The sequence below is a fragment of the Heterocephalus glaber genome, unplaced genomic scaffold (genome assembly GCF_053883595.1).
Source record: "Heterocephalus glaber isolate CG9 unplaced genomic scaffold, H.glaber_assembly_v1.0 deba00001608, whole genome shotgun sequence".
NCBI classification, from domain to species: Eukaryota; Metazoa; Chordata; class Mammalia; order Rodentia; family Bathyergidae; genus Heterocephalus; species Heterocephalus glaber.
This window is the reverse complement of record NW_028258379.1, coordinates 17485286-17510933: the sequence shown is the minus strand read 5'-3', so window position 1 is coordinate 17510933 and position 25648 is coordinate 17485286. Positions and strand designations below refer to the sequence as shown.

Genomic DNA, 25648 nt, shown 5'->3' with positions numbered 1-25648 from the left:
ATTTATCAACATGTCTGTTTTTTGTGCCAGGTCATACTGTTTTATCATTGTTGCTTTGTAATATAACTTGAAATCTGGGACTATGATGCCTCCTGCTTTCCTCTTGTTGCCCAGGATGGCTTTTGCTAGTTTGGATCTCTTCAGATTCCACACACCCTCTTAAAGAATGATATTTGCCAGCCAAATGTGCTAGTGCATGCCTGTAATACTAGCAATCAGGAGGCTGAGGCAGGAAGATCACAATGAATTCAAGGCAAACCTGGGCTACATAGTGAGTTCAAGGCCAACCTAAATCACACAGCAAGACTCTATCTGAAAACAACAAAACAAACAAAAAATATTTGCCTGTATTGAATGGCCAATAGAACATAATATACTAATAACAAATGAGAAAAACTGTAGTATGATTTCTTTTATGTAAAATTGTACCCCTTTCTCTCTCTTTGCTTATTTACATTTTAATGTCTTGGTTTAATTTTTTCCAAGTATATGGTATTGTCCTACTCCTATCCTTTCATGTAAAACTATTAATATTTCACAGGAGAAATACTACATTATCCATTTTAAATTTTATTGAAAATATATAAATTTTCAATAAATACTTGTTTTTACAATAAAAATTGTACATTTCAGGTATGTAAGCTCTGATAAGGTGTATAATTCAGGTGCTCACCTATCACTGGCCAGATTCTCCCCATTGAAACAAGATCCCCATGAGAGAGAGTTGTTGAGTTCTTTTTGCCACAGTTGTGTACCCCATATCAATCAGTCATGGCCAAGAAGATGCAATCATAGAACATAGATGTGGCCACCGGGAGTGGTTCCAGGGAAAGGGCTGCCTGTGCAGTGTAGTGCCCTGGAAAAGTAGAGCGGTGCTCGTGTTAGGGGCAGAGTGGAGAGGATGGCATTTTCTAAGTTCAGGACCCGTAAGAGGTGTAAGAAAGTTGAGATGAAGAAGCAGCACCGTGGCAGAGCCCCCCTTGAACTCTAGCCTCCTGACTCTGCATCTCTGGGTTACACCCTGACGCTTATGACATGGAAAGTGCTGCAGGTGGTGTGGGAGGCAGGTAAGGGCAATTACTCCCCTGCAGGCATCAGTGTCCATTGTGCACAGGATGCTACTCATCTGCCTGCTCCTGTCCACGCATACTGGAAGGCCTTCATTTAGGGGTTCTGAATAGGGAAACTGTCACGTCAGACTATAAGTGTCTTTAGAGTTAGCTTTGGAAGCACTTTCCAGTCCATTTTACATGAAATACTTATTGACCAAAATTTAGGAATTTTTCCTGATTGCAGGAAAATATGTGGACTCCTTACTCTTTAAAATGTCCCTGCTGGAAGTGGTGGGAGGATCATTTCTGGAAACACACATTTAGAGCGTGGCATAGCTTGTGTGATTTGTACAAAGCTCCAAACAATTCTCTAGTATGTGTGGTATGCAGTAGGGAGAGGCTAGAACATTTCAGTAAAATTCCAAGAAAAGACAGTATCATTTTAAGGGGCAGCAGAGCACACCACTTAGAAATGGATGGGCTTTATTTAATACAAAATGCTCGTAATAGTTCTTTGATTGATGAAGAATGAGTGTTTCAAATTAGATGTATTAGATATGAAGCTTTTAAAATAATTTCCCAAACCATCCACCAGGTGAGCAGTTCTGCCATACTGACATTTAACTGGAGTGTGTTCGTTTGCTTAAAGAAACCATGTTTATGTGGTCTCAGAAGTGTTAAGCCTGTTTCCCCAGTGTCAGTGTTTCGTAGTCAGTGTTGCATCATTACATTGCTACTCTGTCCTTTCATGGGAGTTTTGAAACCTTTATTCAGAATCATTCCTTATAAGTCATTCTACAGTGCAATTAAAATTTTTGTTATTGTTAGCAGCACTATAGATTGAATCTAGGGCTTTCACATTGAGCTTTATGTCCCGTCCCACCCCACCACCCCTTTAGCTATTATTATTTTATTTTGATACAGGGCCCTGCTAAACTGCTGAATTGCCATGCTGGACTGGAATTTGTAATCCTTGTGCCTCAGCCTCCCAGAGTGCTAGGATTACAAGAATGCCTCACCACACCCAGCTTGGTTTGTTTTCTGAAACTAAAGAGACAGAATGCAACACCTAACCTAAGTTTTTCTTTTAGTATAAAGGACATCATAAGGACAGATGGTAAAATTGCAGTAAAGCTGTAGACTAGAAACTAGTATTATACATTTCCTGATTTTGATAACTAGAATGTTCTTGTTTTATTTTTTATTTATTTAGTTAGTTTTTGGTACTAGGGATCAAACTCAGGTCTTTATGCTTGCGCAGCAGGTGGCAAAACCACTGAGCTAAACCCCCGGCCCTAGAATGTTCTTGTTTTAAAGTAATACTGAACTATTAAATGGTAGAAACATTGTTACTGCAACAGAGTCCAAATGGTTCCGCAGAATTCATTCTTACCCTCCCCTTTTCTCTTTCCCCACACACATGTACATTGAAGATTATTTTTTTTCTTGAACCAGTTGAGAGTATGTTGCATCTCTTGCCTTTAGCATGTGGGTCTAAGCATCTGTTAGGTTCACATATAACATTCCCCTCCTCTGTGTGCCTATTCTTCATCTTCAGAAGCAGTGACTTTCAGTTTCCGATTTTAGCAGTTTCTTGGTGTTAGCTCCCTGAGGTTGGTTGGTTGATTTTCTGTTTGTTTGTTTGTTTGTGTTTTTGTTTTGTTTTGTTTTGAGACAGGGTCTGTCTTTGTAGTTCAGGCTGGTCTTGAACTCACTACATAGCTCAAACTGGCCTTGAATGTATGGCAGTCCTCCTGCTTCCTAAATGCTGAGATTATAGGCATGCACTTCCATGCCCTGCTAACCTCCCCATTTATAAGTAACATATTACTGCTTCTTCCTTTCTTAGTATTAGACATCGGTAATGGATTTACCACTACTGGAAGATTTTTACTTTGCCAAAGGGAGGATTCTATTTGTATGCAACTTTATTTTATTTTAAGTGAGGTTCTGGGGCTTGAACCCAGGGGCTTGAGCATACTAGGCAAGTGCTGTACCACTGAGCCATACCCTCAACCCCTGCAGGATTCTTTTTGGAAAGACTTGCAGCAAGAAGGTGATGTTATTGGAAATAGGAAAAAGGAAATAATGGCAGTCGTAGGGGCTGGAGACTTACTTTGGTACCATGATGGTATAGAGTGAATTTTTATTTTGTTAGAGCTGACATGAGATTTTATCTTACAGACAGTGGAGCATTTTGAACATAGGAATGTCTCAATGATTTGGGAAGAATAATTTGAGTATGGGGATACTCATTGTTGCCAGGAGACCTAATGGGAAGAAGGATATTGTAGTAGTAGTTCATCAAAGAAAAAGGCACTAATTTTTAAAAATAGAATAAAGCTGGGCATTGTGGCAAATGTCTATAATCCCAGCACTTGGGAGGCTGAGGCAGGAGGATTACCTTGAGTTCAAAGCCAGCCTAGAGTACATAGTGAGTTCAAGGCCAGAATGAACTACACAGTGAGACCCTGTCTCCAAAAAAAAAGTAAGTAGGGACCAGGGATTTAGCTCAGTGGTTCTGCCACCTACCTCACAAGTGCAATGTCCCAAGTGCAAACTCTGTTACCAAAAAAGAGTAGTAGAGTAAAATACGCTAGTCCACTATGGTAGGCTATTATGTAAAAAAATGTGCTAGTCTATTATGGAAGTGTATAGCACTGTGAGCATTAGTATATATTGTATATTCCATGCCCATCTCAAGATATACAACATTTTCAGCCTCCTTAAAATTCCTTGGTACCCAACAATAATTTGAACTAAGGCAAAAAAAAATTCATTACTTCTTCTGATGGGAGCCAGAAAATAAAGTGGACTGAATGGTGATGTTGACCAAAATAGGTGATGCAAGAGGCAAGGGAAAAAATTTCTTCCTTGCCTTTTTGTTTTCTATTTGCATTTGCTTGAAGCAGTTGTATTTTGGTATTTGTAGGTATACCTAAATCTTACCCTATATTGTATAATGTTAACAGTGTTATATTCTTGTCTGCTTCCTGTGAACATACTGTTTCTCAAATTTGGAGGGAATGATAAACTATTATTTTCTTGATTACTTGGTTGACAGTATAACTCTTAGTTAGAATGACTGACTTATTAAGAGGCCTCCTGGTGAATGTGGAATTTGAAATAAACTTAAGAGTTAATAGCCCATGTTTTGCTTAGATATCACTGCTAGTGCACTCGGAACTGAAAGGCAATAGGGAGGGGATGGGGCTTGAGGGGGAATGGGATAAAATAAAATTTTTAAAAAAGAAACTAAAAGGCATCAGGTCTGAGTTCTAGAAGTACCTTAGTATTGTGTAATCTCTATAACTGAATCCCTTCTTTGCCAGGGTACTTGTTTTGAAAGAGCAAAGAACATAAAGTATATTTTCATCAATTTGACAAAGATTTATTACATTCCTGTGAGATGTCACTTTCTGCAGTAGTAATAAAAGGAAATGTTATTGGATACATGTTAACTTTTTGTTAGTAATAAATACTGTGCTGGGTGCTGAATGTGCGCTCATAAACAAAATAGTCTAGGGGCAGGGGATTTAGCTCAGTGGTGTCACCGCCTGCCTCGCCTTGAAAGCGCAAGGTCCCGAGTTCGATCCCCACTACCAAAAAACCCCAAAATGGTCTGCTAGTTTCCCTCATGGAACATTATACACGTACACCATGGTGATGCCCTTATTGTTGAATCACATGAAAGGTAAATGTCAACATCTATACTTAAAGATCAAATTATTTTGCTCTCTCTTAATTCTAAGACTTGTTGCTAGGAAATGGGCTGATAGAATATTGTCCAGGCTCTTTTGTATGACAAGAAAAAATTGCCAAGTGTATATCCAGTGGTAGGTAGAAAGCATCTACATTTATTGAAGATCACCAGAAGTTGTGCTCAGGGAAAGTGTGTGCCAACAAAAGAAATAGCATGGAGCAAGAAAGATGCTGGGGTTAGAGAAAAACACAGCACATAGGTCAGAGCACACAAAAGTAGCAACAGAGTAACAAAAGCACAGATAAATCAGACTTTCTGAATTTAAAAGCTATACACCTCAGCTTGGGTGCCTTGCACTGACTCTGTAGGTGTGATTGACAGGGTGCTGAGGGGCTCCCAACTTGGCTAGTCATCCCAGAATCCACTCTGATCTTAATCATATTTATGACATGTAACGCATATTTATGAATCTGTACTGAGGTGGGAGTAGGGTAGGGGATGACCTTAAGATAAGATCAGAGCATTGGGGATCTGAGTTTTTGCTCTTTAATTTTCTATCTCTTTTTTTTTTTCCAGTACCAGGGATCGAACTCAGGACCTTGTGCATGCCAGGCAGGTGCAGCGCCACTGAGCTAAATCCCCGGCCCTATTTTCTCTCTCTCTTAAGACAATGGAAGCAGGAATAACCAACTGGGGGGAACTGTTTAGAATTAAATGGAGGGATGGGAGTAACTCCTTCAGCTCCACTGTTTCTAATTTACCTGTGAGATGTTTGCATATCATTTGGCTGGTCCATTTTGTTCCTGCATGATCAGGGTCCCTGGTGTTAAGAAGTCACTTTCCAAAAGTCACTTTATGTTAGAACTTTAGTTAACATACATTTATTTATTTATTTACTTTTTTTTTTTTTCACATGTGTTAATTACTAGAAACTGAACCTGGGGCCTTGGCACTGAGCTACATCTCCAACCCTTTGTTTAAAATTTTTTATTTGAGACAGGGTTTCACTAAGATGCTAAGTTGCCCAAGCTGGACTCAAACTTGTGATCCTCCTGCCTCAGCCTCCCAGAGTGTTGGGATTATAGGTATGAACCACCATGCCCAGTTTAAAATACATTTAATTTTAAATAAGACTGATAGAATCACACAGTAAGCTAATGGGCTAGGGTTGTAGTTTAGTGGTAGAGCACTTGCCTAGCATGCAGAGGATGTGACTTTGATCCCCAGCACTGCAAAAAAGACGAAAATGGGGGAGGGGGTGGACTAATGGTTTAACTGGCTCCTTCCTGCATAGTACCTCCTATAGTATAAATTTACTTCTACTGTTTTGGGTATGTCTGAAATACCTTTACAAGAAATTCACCCACAGTGTTCCTGACATATAAGTTGGCTCTACATTAGAGAGGCACCTGGCTTTTTAATGATATGTACAGTTGAGAATGAATAGTTTAAACAGTTTTAGGTTTGAGGACAGTTTGGCGCTGATATTAAATACAGCTTTGATAAGGCAAAATATTTTAAGGTATAGTTCTTAAGGAAATGATTAGAATGTTGTAGCGAACAGGGAAAGAGAACGTGAGCAGAACCTCTGCAGTGGGTCCTGGTCTCCTGTGAGCCACGACAGCACAAGGCAAATAAAGAATAAAGGCCAGAAATGAGACCCAGAGAAGAAGCTGAGTTCTGGGCCTGGTCAGTGCTGCTCTGGGCAGAAAAGCTGAAGGCACCCCACACTTGCCAGTATTTATTGGGTTAATAGGGAGTAACAGATGACTCAGAGGGCAGCGGTAAACCTAGGATGATGGGGATCTTATAATCAGATGTCTCAGAGGGTGGCAGTAATCCTAAATTGACAAGGATCTTTATGCTGATGAGGATCTCAGGTGGATGAGGAGCTTATGTTGATTAGGAAGGTAAGATGAACAAGATGTTCTTGTTCACTTTTTTTTTTTTTTTTTTGTGCCGGGGGATGAACTCGTGACCTTGGGCTTGCGAGGCAGGCACCGGAACCACTGAGCTAAATCCCCGGGGAGCAAGATGTTCTTAACAACAGTGGGTGGGATGAGTTAAGCTAATAAGGAATTTGTCCCTCCCCAGGTAAAACCTTTCTCTTACTACTGGGTTCTCAAGGAACCAGGATGTCTTCAGGTGATGTAATCTTGCCCTTGGGTGTCACAGCATTACTGGATCATTGAGGTCTCGGCTGTGATCAGAGGCAAAAATGGAGTTATGTTTTGGCATGTCATAGCTGGCCTGTAGGCAAGAAGACTAGGCCTAATCATAATTTAAATGTGAAATAATTTTTCCCTAAAATCATGTAGAATGGCTCCCAACAGAATGTTATTTTTATTGTGTTTCAAGAAGTTTTGCCCAGCTGACCAGCCTCTTTATACTGACTTTTTTCCTGTGAGGGTGGTACTGGACATTGAACCCAGCACACTGACCTACTCGCCCAGTCCTTTTTATTTTGCTTTTGTTTTTTTTTTTTGGTACTGGGGATCGAACTCAGGACCTTGAGCTTATGAGGCAGGTGGCAGAACCACTGAGCTAAATCCCAGGCCCTTCATTTTGTTTTATTTTGAGTCAGAGTCTCATCAGGTTGCTAAATTGCTGAGGCTGGGTTCAAACTCATTATCCTTCTGCCTCAGCATGCCAGGTAACTGGTATTACAGCTGTGTATCATTGGGCCCTGCTTATGTTGTTAACTTTTAAACAATTTTCTTATTTAAGAGACAGGATCCTGCTGTGTCACCCAGGCTAGCCTCAAACTCTTGGGCTCAAGTGGTCCTCCCACCTGAGCATCTTGAGTAGCTGGGCCAATAGGTGTGTGCCAGTGTACCTATCTTTCTTTCTACCCTTATCCAATGCTGGACCACACTTATATAAGTATTTTACTTTGGGCATAACCTGTCTTATCATTGACTAAGGTTAATATGAACCCCATGTTCCACAGTGGCCTAGTGCTGGCAGTTACTTGGAGTACTATGGCTGAGTAGCTTTAAGGCTGCATAGTAGTAAAACATTTACAGATACTTGGATTCTAAAACTGAATTTGCTTTTGAACTTTTGATTGCTTCATTGATAAGCTAACAATATTTTTCAGAATAGGCTTTGTCTTTATTATATTTTTTATTTTCTTTGTTTTGTTTTAGAGACAAGTTCTTGCTCTGGTGTCCACAGTGATCTCAAACTCACTATCCTCCCACCACTCAGCCTCCCAAGTAGCTGGGCCCACCTCAATCATAGCATTTTAGAATCTATTTCAGGAAATATAAAAACTAGTGTTAGGCATTGTTTAATCAGCCCTTCTCAGTCCTTATTCATTTATTTATTAATTTTTAAAGCTCTTCCTGTGAAGTATATGTGATTTATAAATTATTTCTATTAAAAACAAGTGTTTCCTGCTTAGATCTTCATGTTTCTTTGGACTACTGCGCAATTCTCAAGGTACTTTCTACAGATCTCTTAGAACTTAGACTTTAGATAGAAGTCTTTTGCTGAGTTTGAAATACACATTTTCAACTTCTCTTTCAGATCCATCATGTTACAGAAAATGGAGGACTTTATAAAAGACCATTTAATGAAGCTTTTGAAGAAACACCCATGCTGGTTGCTGTGCTCACATATGTAGGGTATGGTGTCCTCACCCTCTTTGGATATCTTCGAGATTTCTTGAGGCACTGGAGAATTGAAAAATGTCACCATGCAACAGAAAGAGAAGAACAAAAGGTAATTGTTAGAGAATTTTTGATTCTGTACATAGAAGCCTTTTATAGAAGTCTTTGTTCTTTCACACAAAATTTTTTCCTTAGACGTATGGGTGCAGATATTGCTTATTTAAACTACCTGTTTAACAACTGTTCGGACTGAGGTGAGTTGTTCAGACTTATGCTGCCTGGACTTATGACCTGTCTTTTTTTGTGGGGTGTACAGTTCTGTACATCTTATAGAGCCTCAATGTCTTTTTTTTTTTTCTGGTGCAGTATACCTTGTCTCTATAGCACTGTAATTTTTCCTGATTTTACTATACAGTACTGTAGTTTTATGTTCTGTTACACATTATTTTACTGTATGTAAGAGTTATGCAAATAAAAGCAAAGTCATCAAGGTGGAGTTTCCTTTGTTTCTTTGTTCTGAGTATTGTAATGTACATACTATATACAGTTCCTCATTTAACAATTAATTCAATTAATGACCTACTCACAGGGAGGGAACTCAGTCCTTAGACAAGGAGTGTCAATATCCAAATGCTGTTAAATGAAAACATTCCACAAAGAAAGCTAAGAAACAAGTTTAAAGGAATGTGGAGAAGTCAAAGCATGTACCTAAGAACTAAATGAGGTGGGGAACACTTTCCCTATTTCATGGATTAGAAAGTGAAAAGTTAAAAAAAAAAAATCTGAGGGGAGCCTGCTGCTGTCCTAGCTTATTTATGGCCATGGGAACAGGAAGTGCCCACAAAGCCATGCCTTTCCTGTCTATATTTCCTTCTGTGTACCACATTTCATTTGCATTCATCTGCAGAGATTGGGTTCTGATATCCTTTCTTCTGAATGCATTATCCATATAATTGTCTGGTTTTCAGATTAGTTCTTCCAATCAAGCTTTAAAACAGAATGTGACTCAGCCATTCTGTTTACAGTAGAAAACAGTCTAGTTTTAGTAATGGAAACAAATGATAATGTTTATCTCTAGGGAGAGGACCTCCTTTACTTCACTTCTCTCTGAATATTCCTTTGTGCTTTTTTTGTTTGTTTGCTTTGTTTTTGGTACCAGGGATTGATCTGGGGACCTTGCGCTTGTGAAGCAGGTGCGGGAACCACTGAGCTAAATCCCTGGCTCCTCCTTTGTGCTTTTAAAAATGCCTTTTTTTTTTTGATAATGGGGATCGAACTCGGGTCGAAACCACTGAGCTAAATCCCCGGCCCCAACCAATTAATTTTTTAAAATACCTAAAGCTACTAAAAATCTGTATTCAGAATTAAGTCAGGTAGGGAAAATTAATTTTTTTTTTTTCTGTTTTTCTACTTGGTTCTCTTTAACTGAAGGATTACTTGATGAATTTTAAGTATATTAAATACACTAATTTTAAATGTGCTTTAAAATATATGTGTCTATTTCAGTTTACAGCAGTAAAACTACCATCTACGTCTAGATACTGAACAAATATCTTACATATAAATGCCACATAATCTCTTCAATTTTTTTTGTGTTTTTGGTTTTTTTTTGGTATCCGGGATCCAACTTGGGTCCTTGTGCCTGCACAGCAGGCGGCGAAACCCCTCAGCTAAATCCCCGGCCCTCTTTTCAGTGTTTAAATGTGAAATATCTTGTAATAGCCTTATTTCTGCCTAATAAAAATGCTGTTCTCCATTTCTATGACCTAAAGAGTTTCTATTACCATTAAACCCTTTTAGCCTTTGTTTTATACAAATGTATCTTGGATCAGAGATTTTTTTAATTCAATTTGGATCTTATTAATTGGGAATTTAATGAGTTTATGAGTATAATTCACCTGTGTGTCTGTCAGTATCTTTTGTGCAAATTTTAATGCTTCCTTAGTATTTTTCTCCTGTTACTTTTTCTTGGTTTTTCACTTGTTTTCAATTCCAGAAACTTCAAATATATATATATTCTGTTTTTGTCCACAACTCAATGACAAATTGACTTCCATGAACTACCATCTCATGCAGTCATTACTGTTTTTTCCAACCAGTGCTTTGGAAATTTTCTTCAAAATTACATTATCAGTTTTAACATTATAAACTTGCTAGTTTTTTTTTAAGGGAAATCTACCATTTTCTAGTTGTGTCAGGTTAACATTTAGAATGCCTATACTGTACTGTCCTGCCCACAGTGACAAAGCACTTTTATGGCTTAACAACATGAATCTTTATAATACTATTATAGGCAGCTAAGTTAGGTAGATATTAATATACAGTCAGAAAGGGACTGGGGGCCCGAGGATTTAGCTCAGTGGTTCCTTGCAAGCACAGGGTCCTGAGTTCAATCCCCGGTACCAAAAAACCCCCCAAAAAACAAGGAACTGGGCCTTCAAGGAAGTCAGCACAAAAATAAAGACATCAGAATGGTGGCTGGAGGAGCATCTGAAGAAGGCCATGCTTCAAGATAAAGATGTGACAGCCAGACCTACATGCCTCCCTAATGAATAAACAGCAACTTGAGATTATTACTATAATTAGCACCACCTGGTCCAGTAAGACCAGATAGGCATCATCGGCCCAGGTGAGTGACCAGAGCATCCCTTCTGAAAGATGCTTTTATTCTTGACAAGTACGTGACTCATTTCCCTATTGGATCAATATTAGCTTTGCGACTACTATACTTGTGTTATGGCTTGTGTTTAGACCCCCTGCCCCAGGCCTCATGAGAATGAGATGGGGCTATTTCAGAGGTAGCTGAATCTAGAGTGTGTGATTCATGGTGCAGTGCTAGCTAAGGGCTCAAGAACTCTAGGATTAAGGGTGTGAGTGCTACCTGCCCTGAGTAGTCTGAATAAGATAAAAAGGGGCAGGAAGACACTGTTAAAGTCTCCTGTTGCTTTTGCTGTCTTCCACTGCCATGAGCTATTGCCCCTCTGCCACTCTGCCTTGGAGCTAGTGGATTATGGACTGAAACTTCTATGAACTTTAAGCCAAATAAACCTTTCCCCCTTTAACTTTGGGTGTTGGGAATTTTGTCTCAGCAACAAGAGAAAAGACAACTTGTAATCCTATAGGTTGGCTGTTGTTTGACCCACATTGTGACTTTGCTGCATAAATTAACCCCTGACAAAGGGCCTTGGTGACCACCCCATTCAGGACCCCTTCTGGAAATCCAGGAGCTATTCTCTCCTTATTTCCCATAAAACTCTCCTAACTTCTTCCCTTGGTTCGAAATTTTATTCCTTGATGTGAGTTTTTTAATTTGTTTTTTAGTTTGAGGTGTTTGCTTGTTTGTTTGTTTGTTTGTTTTGGCTTTTGAGACAGGGTCTCACTTTGTAGTTCAGTCTGCTCTTGAACTCACTGTTTAGCCCTGCCTGGCTTTGAACTGGCAGTAATCCTCCTGCCTCAGCCTCCAAGTGCTGGGATTACAGGCGTGCACCACCATGCCTGCTGTTCCTCATATTGTAGGACCACAAACTCAGCATATTTGACATCTAATAGGGAATTATATTTCTCTTATATCAGTGTTACATGGCAAAAAATAAAACTGTTTATTTTCACAGTACACTAATGTTTGGCATCTATTTTGACAGTTTAAAACCACATAAACTGGAAATTTTGTATCTGGAATACAAATCTATTTTGCATTTAGGTTTATTACCCTATATGTAACAATTTTAGATTTCATGCTTTTTTAGGGCCTCCCCTACACACACACACACACACACACACACACACACACACACCCATCCCTACCGGGGATCGAACTCAGGACCTTGTGCTTGCAAGGCAGGTGCGAGGCAGGCGCCACTGAGCTAAATCCCTGGCCGGCTTTTAAACTAGTTTTAATGATGACCATCAAACCTTTCATACATTCAGGTCCCTACTCTGTAATTTTTCTGTTGGCTGCAGTAAATCATTCAGCGAATTTTTCAGAGAGGTTCTTGGTCGATATATGTACTTTCTTAACCTCTTGTTGTCTGAGAATGTCTTCCATTTGCCTTCATGCAGAAATACTAAGTTGGCAGTGTTTATAATTCTTGGTTCAAAATTACTTCCCCTAGGGCTGGGGATTTAGCTCAGTGGTTCCACCACCTGCCTCAAAAGCACAAAGGTCCTGAGTTCAATCCCGGGTACCAAAAACAAAAAAGCAAAAAACAACCCAAAAAACCTCCCAAAATTATTTCCCCTAAAACTGTGTAGATGTTGTTCATTGTGTTCTGCCGTTTAGAATTGCAAGAAATACTTGCCCCTGTATAGGTAAATTGTTTTCTCTGTCTGGATTACTTGCAAAATTTGTTTTCTTAATTCTTAAAATTTTTAAAAGTCACCACCAGGATATAGCTAAATGGTGTTTTCTTTTCTTTAAATTTTAAAGATACAGTTCCTTTTTTTTTTTTGGTACCAAGGATCAAACTCAGGACCTTGAGCTTGCCAGGCAGGCACTGTGCCACTGAGCTACATCCCCAGACCTACAGTTCCTTAATTATTGTTTCATTAAATTAAATTAAATTAAAGCTTCATTTGCTTTGTCCTCTGTTTCGGGTATTCCTACTATGTGTAGATTGTATCTCCTGAACAGGCTCTACATATCTTTATTTATTTATTTATTTATTTTATTTTTGGCCTTATCCTCTGCATTCTGTGAGACTTTCTCTTGTTTTGCATTTACTTTGCAGTTTTATTTTGTGATCAACTCTGCTTATGTCCTTCTTTCAACTCTAAGACCATGATGTCTTCCATGTGCTCATACAACACCTGCTTTATAATTAAGCCCACATGGGTAATGAACTCTCTTATGAGACACTCAGTGCTTTCTAGATCATCTCTGGAAACAAGTATATCCATTTGAAGAAGAGGCATTTTCTTGACTACTTAGCTCTATTCTTTTTTTCTGAACTTCTAATTTTCATCATTGAAAACAAATTTTTAAATTTGATTATTTTTTCTTTCTTCCTGTAAGTGTATACACCCAGAGTATATCCATATGTTTGTTTTGCACATCCCTCAGTTATAGCTGCCTGTGTACTTCTTATGTTGTGGAGTATTTCATTTACTTGTTCACAGACTGACATCTTCCTGTGACTGAGTCAATGGCTGCTATGACTGATGATATAGCTAAGGTTTGATTTATAGTGCAGGCAAAGGCAGGAGGAGTGTTTAGGAGAACGTGGAATGTAGATATATGAGAAATTGTGCTTTGAATGTCAGATGAAGAGGTTTAGTAGACAGTAAGGAATCCAGGGCTGCTCTTGAGCAGAAGACTGAGTATGGGCGTTGCACAGCTGTTTCTCAAACTGTGACTAAATGAATAAGTGAATGAATGAACAAAACCATGAACAGGTATTTGAATTATGTTATGAATGAGTTGTATCTTTGGAACTTGTTTCATTTTTCCAGAGGGTAAATATACTATTTGAAGTATTGGGACTACTTGTGTATATTTTATTTTATGTGAAAGAATTAGAACACACAGACCTTTTTTTTTCTTTTTGGTACCCGGAATCGAACTCGAGTCCTTGCGCTTGCACAGCAGGCAGCAAAACTACTGAGCTACAACCCTGGCCCTAGAACACACAGATCTTATTCTTAAGTAGTTTCTAATTTTGTTGAGGAAATATAAACCTTCAAACTTATGTACTTTTGCAAACCATTATACAAGTAAATAGTGCTAGAATTGTATGAAAATGTAGAACAAAAAATTAATCTGAGTAGCATAGGGTTAATCAGGAAATGGCCCTTGGAGGAAGTCATAAGAGGAAGTATGTGAAACAGAGGGAGATATTTGCCTCTAGAGTTTGTAGAGAGGATTGTACTAAATTATTCAAATTTATTTCAGTGGGATTTTAACATTAGCAGTTATAGCAGCTAAATGCTGCCGTTTTTCATACAAAATTTAGCTTTTAAAGGAAAAGGAAGGGTGATTCAGCCTCATGATAAATCACATTTTCCTCGTGCTGGAGAGATATGAGGGATAGGCAGATTTCAATGTTAAACTTGGAACGAGGTGAAGGAAAGTGCTTGCTAGGGATCACAGCAGGTAAATATAATGTTGCCACTTCCTCATTTAACAAAACATATCCATAACCACATCGTGATTTTCTTCCTCATTCCACCATACAAGAGCTCAGGTCAACTATTGGTTTTCTTTTTTAATAGGGAAATAACTGCTGCTTTGGGTAGAACTGAATTGTATAGTTACACTAATAAAGCTGAGTTACCCATAGTTTGTTCTGTTATTTAAATCGCATAAAATTCTTGAGTTTTTTTTTCCTGATTGTTCTGAGTGGTGTTTTAGACAAGAATGTTGTTTTTTCTTCTTTGTAGTTTTTTTTTTAATGTGAAATAAATTTAGTAGTCCAGAGGGCCAGGGATTTAGCTCAGTGGTGCTGCCGCCTGCCTCGCAAGTGCAAGATCCCGATTCAATCCCCGGTACCAAAAAAAAAAAAAGTTAGTAGTCCAGAAATGTATATATAATAGAGCAAAAAAAGCTTGAATTATTAACAGTGTTCTAATATACATGTAGGAAGTACTTAGAAATCTAAGGGATAAAATATGGTAATTGGGACCAGGGATTTAGCTCAGTGGTTCCACCACCTGCCCTGCAAGCGCAGGGTCCTGAGTTCAATCCCTGGTACCAAAAAAAAAAAAGGTAATTGATTACCACGCTTTTACTAAGCTGAAAACTGACATCATGTTCACGATCAGATAGTCAGAAATGGGAGGGATCAGCCTCTGGGAAGGGATATTATGTATGTACATCCTGATGTGATTAATTTTCAATATACAAAAGAAAGAAATCGATTGAAATGTATTAATAGAAGTTCCTGGAAGAATTTTATTCTTGGCCTTCCAAAAATAGCTTAATAAGAATGTTCTGGTACTTGTCAGTTTAGCAGTATCTTAGGAAACTTTGTAGTGTATTTGCTTAGTGTATTAAACTATAGGCTTGGCCAGGTGGTTTATCTTTAATTGTATGTATCATTCCACCTTTAAAAAGAACATGATTTTCCATCGCTTTGTGTTATGTGTGGGGCCCAGGACAGCAGACTTTTTGGTTTTTTAAATAATTAAAGTATATAATATGCTGGGTTTTAGTATACTGAGAGTTATGCAGACAGAGCTGTCACTTAATTTTATAACATTTTCAACCCCCTCCCCCAAATACCTACTCTCAAGGTAATGGCTAATTTACTTCCTGTATCTTATATATGATTGACCTGTCCTGGACATTTCATATAAATGAAGTCATGTAGTCTGTGGTCTTTTGGGTCTGATTCTTGGTATAAAGTTGTTGAGGTTCATTCCATATTGTAGCATATATCAGAATTTCATTCCTTTTTTTGCTGCATAATATTCTATTACATGGAATCTTTATTTACTCATCTCTTTTTATTTACTCTATGTACTTCTCACCAGTAGGAAGCTATACTCAAAATAAAACTTAGTTTAAAAAAAAAAGACAGGGATTTAGTTCAGTGGTTCTGCTGCCTGCTTCATAAGCACAAGGTCCTGAGTTCGATCCCCGGTACCAAAAAAAACAAACAAAGAAAATGAAACAGTTTTGTATGCATTTAGGACTTAACCTTTTTGCTTTAGTGCTGGTATTTACAAGTTTTCCCATCACTGCCAGGGATGGTAGCTACATATCTGTAATCCCAGTGCTCAAGAGGCTGAGGCAAGTGGATTGCCATGAGTTCAAGGCCAGTGTGAACTACACAGTGAGACTCTTTAAAAAAAGAGATGAGTTTTCCTATCACCTGTTAGGTTTTTGGTTTGGAGTAACAATATAGCTTTTTTGTTTTGTTCTAATAACAAGAATTTGTAATTTGAACCTTTAAGCATCGATCCTTTTTTTTTTTTTTTTTTTTTTAGTTTCAAAGTGTATGGAGGGCCAGGAGGTTAGTGCCTCAGAATGGGCAAAAACAAAGACTCCGAGCTAGCCACTATTTATTGGGTACACACAATAATTGGAGGGAGCATCAGATGACTTAGGGGACGGGGGTAATCCTATGTAGATGAGGACTTTATGTTGATGAGGATCTTAGGTTGATGAGAATCTTAAGTTGTTGAAGGCTGTAAAGGACAGTGTTCTTTTTTTTCTTTCTTTTACAATTAACTATACTTTTTTTTTTTGTACCAGGGATCGAACTCAGGACCTTGTGCTTTCGAGGCAGGCATCAGCAGCAGTGAGCTAAATTCCCAGCCCCAGAGAGCATTCTTACAATAATAGCTAGGATAAGATAAATAATACAATAAGATAAGATAAATGATACAATAATAGCTAGGCCAGTAAAAAAGTTGTCCTTCCTCCCTTTTTTTTTTATTGCCAGAAAAAGAATTTTTATGCTCAGTCATAATACTCATCACTAATATTATTTTATGAGAACATCCTATATCACATAAGAACATCAGCTATCTTTATTGTTCAGTATTATTTTGGTTTTGTGATTTGTCTAATCATTTAAAAACTATTTATAATAATTGCATATATATTGTTGCACATAATGATGTTTCACTTAACAAACAGCAACCACAAAACCAAGAATAACTGTACATGTGTTTCCAAACACAAATACCTTGCTTAGTCAAAGCTATTCTTAAAGATTAGTTGTAAAACTCTGTTGTAATACTAACAAAATATGTACTTTGTAACCAGGATATAAAAACACATAAAAGCTATTTTTTTTTTTACAGTTTATTTCTCCATCTAAAATAATGTTGGTGTAAAATTAAATAGTAAATTTTCTGCCATGTTCATGCAATGGAAAATTGTAATCATTAATTTGAATTGGATTCCGTTTTGCTAGAAATATATTTATGGGTCAGAAGGAGGTGATAAGCATTTTTCAGGCTCACTTTCCTGTAAGCATAGTAAAGCTTGATTTTCACAATTGCAGCTTTTCTAAATGCAGTTTTCTTCCTATGCTAATGGACAGATCCGAGTTGCTTTTGGCTTCCTGAGTTATGAATTTCTTATGAATAATTCTTTTTTGTTCTCATCAATAATCAAGTCTCCATTTAGTGACTATGAGGCCGCAGAGATTTCATCTGATCTTTTCAGAATTGTGGGTCTGGAGACTTTGTTCATTTTAATATGATTAGTGAGTAATTCTTATTGAATAGAGAATTTGTGAGGTCCCATTTGCAAATTTTATGGGGACCATACTGGCAAAAATCTGCTCACTTTCATTGCTTTTGGTCTTTAGGAATCGGGGCAGCCTGCTCTCCCTCTCCTTGTCCTGCAGGCTCTTTCTCCTCTGAGCTCCACTGTTGTATTTTCTCTTTTGTTGATGATCTTGACTGATAACTAGTTTTCAAAATCATTTGAATAAAGTTGAAGTTTCATTTACATTTCCCAAAGCTTAAATCCCAGCTTATTAATGTTTTTGTAAAAAATTCTAATTCTAAACAGGTATGGCAGCACACATCTGTAATCTCAGCTACTTGGGAGGCTGAGACAGGAGGATTACAAATTCCAGGCCAGACTGGGGCACTGTGAAAGACTGTCTCAAAATAAAAAATCAAAAGGGACAGGACATAGCTGAGTGGCAGAGTCCTTGTCTCGCATGTATATGGTCCTGGCTTCAATCCCTAGTACTGAAAAAACAAACATGTGGTTACCAGAGCTTGGGAAGAGTGCAGGGGAGGGGAGATGAAGAAAGGATGGGTACAGAAGTGCAGCTAGGTAGGAGGAATAACTTCTCAAGTTCTATAGCACAGTAGAATACCTGTGATTGACAACAATTGACTGCTTCAAAATAGCTAGCAGAGAGATGTTGAACTATCAACACAAAGAAATGATAAATGTCTGAGGTGACAGATATGCCAGTTACCCTGATCTGGCTGTTACAGAGTGTATACATGTATTGAGATGTCACACTGTACCCTATAAATATGTACTATTATGATGTGTCAATTAAAAATTTAAAAATGCATTTTAAAATTTATAATTTGAACTGGAGTGTTGTTCAGTTGTAGAGTGCTTGCCTAAAATGCTCGAGACCCTGGTTCATCCCCAGCAACAAACACACGCACACACACAAATACACACAAATTATTCTAATATTCAAGGTCCATTTGTTCCCCATTCAGATCATGTTGCAAGAATGTTACATTTGGACCTGCATATATACAAATGTAACAGTAACATGAATTGTTTAATGTTATAAAATATTCTTCAGCTGTCTTGCAACGGTTGCAAATACCCAAACCATACACCTTTGAGGCACCATACTATGTTGCATAAGAATCTATTGCCAGCTATCTGAGAAGGATTTGTCAGGTTAAAGACTTAGTCTTTTCTTCTTAAGGGCCTCCTGCTCCTGTGCTCTGAAGCACTAGGTCTGGGTTAACAGCAGCAGCACCACTTACAAATCCTTCTGGCATTCTGGTTCATTCCTTTTTGTTTCCAGGCCACAGAGCCATTCCTTGGTCACCACCTTCTCAGCAACAGCCTGCTCCTCCTTCTCAGTCCGTTCCTCCCTTTTTTATTACTACTTGGCTCTACAATAACCAGGATGTCTTCAGCTGATGTACACTTGCCCTTGAGCATAACAGCATCACAGGACCATTGAAGCCTCAGCTGTGACTGGAGGCAAAGTGGATTTATGTTTCTGCACACTATAGCCAGCTTGAGGCCCTGGCGACATTGGGCCTTAGACAGCTATAGTCATACTTAAATTATGAAATGATTTCCCCAAAATTTATGTAGAATGGCTCTCGACAGATCCCCCATTTCTTTTTATTTGCTTGTAGAAGTTGGATCATCATGACCTATGGTTCCAATGTCTTCAGGTGTCGTTTGGTCTGGGCCCCTCTGCAGCAGACCTGGACAAAAGGCAATCCAAGCTTCCTACATGGAAGCCACAGTGTTTCTCCATTATCTTTCACTATCTCTTTAGACATCTTCTGAGTTTGCTCGTGGAGTCCCCTCGCCACCTAACACACCATGCGTCCTTTAGTCCACTCCAGTGGAACTTCCCTCCCAGGATTGCATGCTCCCACTTCAGGCGCCAAATATCGGAGGTCAGTCAATCCTCCAGCTGCCTAGAACGGGGGATGGTGAGGGCTAAAGAAAGACAATAGACTTGAGTAATTTCATAGTGCGTGGGGCCAGGAGGTCAGTGCCTTAGAGTGGGCAAAGACCAAGCATCAGTCTTTTAATTCAGATAGTCTTTGCATGTAACACTTTGGAACTGTTTTTGCTATTAACTGAATGTAAAAGATTAAATAAAGTTCCTGTCTGATATTCTGAATTATCCCAAGTTTAAATTGAGTGCCATAGGAAAGTTAAACTAGTAAAGTGATTTTAAAATGCTTATCAAGGGAAAAAATAAAGTTAAAAATTAATAAAATGCATGGATTCCAGTGACTACCCATAAGCAGTTTTTAGATCCAAGTTTAAGAAACCACGTGGAAGTTCTGAGATCTTATTCTCTTCTCTTCTTACCCTGTAGTTTTGTATCTCCCTACAAAATTTTGAAAATGTTATGATAGTTTTGGTAGCAGTAACTGAAATGTAAAAATGTAATCACTCTGTTTGAATCCAGCTGTCCAGTAGAGGTTGTTCGAGGTCTCAGGTGGTGATTGTTCATCCTTGGGTGCTCTTCTATAAAACACAACCAGATTTGCCATCAGGAAGATGCTGATTTGGCTCCTCCAACAGTTGTTTTCCTTTACTGAACCATCACCCATTAGCACAGGCCTGTAGTATTTCTCCTGTCTGAAGAAAATCCTTCTCCTGACCCTTAGAGAAAAAATCTCTGCCATTACTGCTTCCATTCTTGGGCTTCCCTCTCTTGAGCTCACTCCAGTCAGTTCTTTGTTCCTACTACTTCATCTAAAATGGTTCTTCTCAGGGTCACCCATGACCCCTCTGTTGCAAGATCTAATACTCCTTTCTCAGACTTCCTCAGCATTTGACGCACACAATTCATCCTTTTCTCCTGTGGAAGCATTTTGTTGACTTGGCTTCCAGGACATACTGTGTAGTTTTCTTCTAATTTTGGCTAATTTTTATTCTCTCTTGGTGGATCCTTCTCACCTGCCTGTATTTTAAGTGTTGGTGTGGCCCAAGCTTTATCTTTATGTTGAATTCTTTCAATCCTTTCTCTATGCTTATAATTTGTAAAATTATGGCTCTTTTATTGATTTCCATACATCTAATTGCTCACTTGACGTCTTCACACAGACATCTCAAACTATGAAATGGAACTTGTATCCCATCTAACCAGATAGCTGTCTTTTCTGTGTCCATGAATAACACTTTCTACCAGTTGTTTGGTCCAGAAACCTTGGGGTTACCCTTGATTCTTTCTGCCACACCCTGTGTTCTGCCCATCAGCAAATCCAGATTCAACCACTTCTTGCTAACCTCCATCTCCACCCAGACGTCATCTCCTACTGCTTGGCCCCTAGCTTATCTGCTAGCCTCTTTGTGAGTCCTTGAGCACACCACACACAATCCTACCTAGGTGCCGTTGAGCTTGCTCTTCTCCTGCTAAGGAAGCTCTCCTCCAGTGAGCCCTTTTTGTCCTCTACTCTACTAGCTAGGCTACCTAAATTGCACCATGACCCCAGCATTATACATGCCCCTTCTGTGCTTTGGTTTACTGTCTTCTTCTCCCCTCCTCTTTTTTCCCCATCCCTTCCCTCTCCTTTCTCTTAGTTTTTTGAGACAGGGTCTCATTATGTAGTTCAGGCTGGCCTTATTCACTACATAGCCCAGGCTGGCCTAAAACTCACAGTGAGACTCTGAATGGTGGAATTACAGGTATATGCATCACCACGCCCAAAACATTTGTGTTTTTCACTATCTTAACACACTTTTGTTTTCTGCATTTGCCTCATTTAATATCTCTTTCACCTGAATATAAATTCCATGAAGACAAGGAGTATTATTATCTTTTTGTTTTAGAAGAATGCTTAGCATGTACTAGATACTTGGTAAGTGTTTAAGATATGAATCTGGATATGGTGTGGCATACTTATAATCCTAGCACTGGGGAGGCTGAGGCAGAAACATTGTCGCAATTTCAAGTCCAGCCTGGAATACATAGTGAGACTCTGTCTCAAAAAAAAAAAAAAAAGTTTAAGATATGACTGATACTATTATGTGGAGGTAAAAAGTTTGTAGTCTTTTGAAGTATTCAGGGCCAGGGATGTGTGTATTTGTGTGACTGAGTTTTAGATCTAGGAAAAACAAGTATTTTTAATCTCAGAATTTCATTTTATGACTTCATAGACAATCTAGAAACAGCAAGGAAATAGCTTCCTGTCTTTAATGTTAAAAACAGGAAACAACAGATAGTGAGATGACCCACATGAACAATAGGGAAAGCTCTTAACCCTGGTTTAAAGGTTCTAAAGTCAGTATTCTAATAGCCTTTTATATGTTACTTCACATACTTTTTTTAATCAGTAAAGGTAAAGACAGAATTGTTGGTTTATATAATAACTGTATAATACTTTTAAACCAAAACCCTAGTTCCAGTTCTTCAGGTGGCAGTCATTTTGGATTTTTAAATTCTGGCTTTAAGTTTTGAAATACAAATATTTGTATTTTTCACTATCTTAACACACTTTGTTTTCTACATTTACCTCATTTAGTATCTTTGTTATATTTCTACTATTTCTATATTTGTTATATTTCTACTATTTCTAATCTATCTTAGGGGGTTATTTTCTTCTCTACCAGAGAAAATATTACCCAAATAAAAATTCATAATGGAATTTTTTCACTATCCTATATTTGATATGCAGTATTATGTTTATTCTTGTCAAATATTTTGAAATGTTTCAGCAGTACAAAAGTACCTGAAAATAGCAGTAGTGTATTTTATTTTATTTATTATTTATTTATTTATTTTTTGGTACCAGGGATCGAACTCAGGTCCTTGTGCTTGTGCAGCAGGCAGTGAAACCACTGAGCTAAATCCCTGGCCCAGCAATAGTGTATTTTAAAAAAAAGATTTTTATCGGATTTGTATCAGATATGTATCCTTTGGTTTTAGTGGCTGAGAGTTCTGAAATACTCTGCTCTTTTCCAGATAGATATGTACTGTAGAACCGTCAGACCAAGTAGCTTTTCTTGTGATCAGATGTTATGCTGAGTAAATGAGGACATGCATTTTTCCAAGGGTCAGGCAACTCAAACTCTGTCATGTGAAACTTTTAGAATAAATGTTTATGCCATAGAATTTTCCCCTTTTATATAGAAAGTTTATGATTTGTTTATTTCGAACATTCTTTCCATTATTTTTAACCTTTTTGTTGGTTGTTGATAACCAGCATTAAGCTTATGTGTAGCACATATCTAGAAGTGTTAATAAGTAAATGTGGATTATATTGAATGCTAATATAAGTAAGCAACTGTGAAAATACTACATCAGAAGCAATGAATTACCAAATTGCAAAAATGACACCTCCAGGCCCCTTCTGGATCTTACCATCTCCCCTTTCCCAAGGTAGCCATTATCCTGACTTTTCCTTTTGATTTTATCATCTATGTGTATATCGGTAAACAATAAAATTCTGCTAATCCTGCTTTGGAACATTATATAAATGTAGTGTGTGTGTGTGTGTGTGTGTGTGTGTGTGTGTGTGTTTGCGCGCTCTCGATTTATTTTGTTTACTTAACATAGACTGCAACAATTTCTTGTAAATTTCCATTATGTTTTCATTGCAGTATGTCATTGTGAGTATACCACAATTTATTCTTTCTATATTAATGGAAATTGAACATTTTCCATTTTTTTTGCCAGAGCCCAATGTAACTGCTATAAACAATTTATAATATGTTTATAATATAATATAATATATAATATAGCATGTATATATGAGTTTGTCTAGGCTTGGAATTATTGGGCTATAGCATATGCATGGGTTTAATTTCACTTGATAGTGCGAGATTGGTTTAAAAAATGATCATTGGTATACCTACCAGCTGTGTTTGAGAATTTTCATCATTCCACGTCTTTACCAACATTGAATATTATCAGAATTCAAAATTTTTACCAATTCACTTGGTATATATGTACTAGTATCTCATTCTGGTTTTAATTTGTCTTCATTTTTTGCTCAGTGGCGCTGAATATCTTTGTATTTGATGACCATTAAAAGTGCTGATTGCATGAAGTGCCTGTTTAGGTCTTTTGCCTGATTTTCCTTTGAATTTCTTTTTTTAAATGGCTTATAAGGAAGCTAATGTATTCTAGTAATATTTTATAACCATCTTCTACCATTTTGTGGTGTTTTCACTTTGTATAATGTCTTTTGATGACCAGAAGTCATTTTCAAGTGAGCAGATTTACAGTCTTCCTTTATTATAGTGCTTCTTGTGCCGTGTTTAAAGCATTTTTCCTTTTTTTTCTATTTTTAAAATTTTTAAATTAAACATTTATTAGTAAACATGAATTTGCAGTACATAATGATTACATTCATCATGGAGAGTCGGCACATGTATATACATGTCTTAATTATTTTTACTGTTTCTTCCTCTTAAGCCATTTTTCTTATCCCAGTTCCTCAATATATTTTATTTTTATTGTTTTAATCCGTATTACTTTGAACCATGTGAGAGTGCCAATATTGACCTTTTTTGTTGTTGTTAAATTCTTTTATTGGTACATTTTAGGTATACAACACAATTACATTTCTCATTGGGAACTTGTACTTTTACATGATGCATCTTGGTTCTTATTATTTCCCCATTCCTAGCCCTCCCTTCACCCCCTTTGACCATTTTTGAACTGCTGACGTGACAGTTTTATATGATCCAACCAACCTAATAATGTAACACAATAAAAAGAAAGGGCATGCATCTAGACATAGGGGTGTGTGTTTGTGTGTGTGTTTGTGTTTTTGTGGTATTGGGGATTGAACCCAGGTCTTTCACACTGAGCTATATCCTCAGCCTTTTTTTTAGTGGGTGCTGCTGCTGCTGCTGCTGCTGCTGGTGTTTTCTATTTTGAGATAGAGTCTCACTAAATTCCTAAGTTTTCCAGGCTGGGCTTGAATTTGTGATCCTCCTGCTTGGCATCCCAGAGTACTGACACCACCACACCCAGCTGGAGTTGTTAATTATGATCATTGCCTGTTTTTACATAGAACAAATAAAATGAATCTCAGGAAAGCAGAGCTTTGTTCTTTGACCTGTGGAATTCAAGTAAAACATTTTCCCAGGGATTCTGTTTATCTTCCTCATCTCATGTGGCTGAAAGACTAGTCTCAGTGCAAAGTGACACGAGTTCACTCTGCCCTTTATGTATCTGTGCCCGTGCTGGCTGCCCTCTCTCAGCTCTTCACAGAACAGCTTCCTTGTCCTAAAGCGCACAGTCCTTTTATATGGTAGACTCCAGAGTTTTGTTTTGTGGGGACAAGGTCTTGCTATGTAATTCAGGCTGGCCTTCAACTCGTACAGGTGTGCACTGCCACACCTGGCAACTCCAGTTTTATCTTGAGACATTTGGGAAACCAGAGATTTGCAATCAAATAACCTGTTCCTCATTCTGAAAGTTAAGGCATCCTCAGGTTTTACTCCTCCACCCCTATAAGGTGGGACTTAGTTTCTACTAAACTTTTGCCTCCTTCAATGGACAGGACTTTCTGTATTTTGTTTTGATGTTTTTAAGTTACAGCAGCATTTAACATAAGACTTTCATTCATTGAATTTTTTCATTGAGAAAAGCAATTTATTGAATGGAGAATTTGTGCATGTCCTTGTTCCAAACCATTGTTGAATTTGATAACATATTCATCCAAAAGTTACATTTTTCAAGAACTTGTACTTTCTTGGCCTGGGGATTTAGCTCAGTGGTGCTGCACCTGCCTTGCAAGCACAAGGTCCCAAGTTTGATCCCCAGTAACCCCACCCAAAAAAGAACTTGTACTTTCTCATATCTCATTTTTTCTTCACTGATGTCAGCAGTTATTAGAGGTGAATTTTTTGTTGGTGAGTGAGGTGGCATTTTTCATGAACTTTTGTTGACAGAAGGCCCACTTACACTCTTGCTCATTTGCTTGGTATATGGAAATGAGATTCATATCTGTGGGCTCAGCAGCACAAGTGTTGTGCATCATGTGCTGCCATGCTTAAGTGCTAGAAGTTGAAACTGAAAATGTTTAATATGTGCCTCGAGCCACTTCTGATATGGAGAGACAAGGGCAGAGCAATGAAAATAATAGACACCTATTTATTTTTTAGTAACTGTGGAAAGGTATGGATAATT

General features: G+C 37.9%; 1 protein-coding gene across 1 annotated transcript in view; it reads left to right on the top strand.

Annotated features, from left to right (window-relative positions):
• Sptlc2 (serine palmitoyltransferase long chain base subunit 2) overlaps window positions 1–25648 on the top strand; it is a 115758-nt gene that overhangs the window by 15708 nt on the left and 74402 nt on the right. The window contains exon 2 of the mRNA XM_004837119.4: window positions 8287–8481. Coding sequence (XP_004837176.2) covers window positions 8287–8481 — 195 coding nt within the window. The remainder of the gene's footprint in view (window positions 1–8286; window positions 8482–25648) is intronic.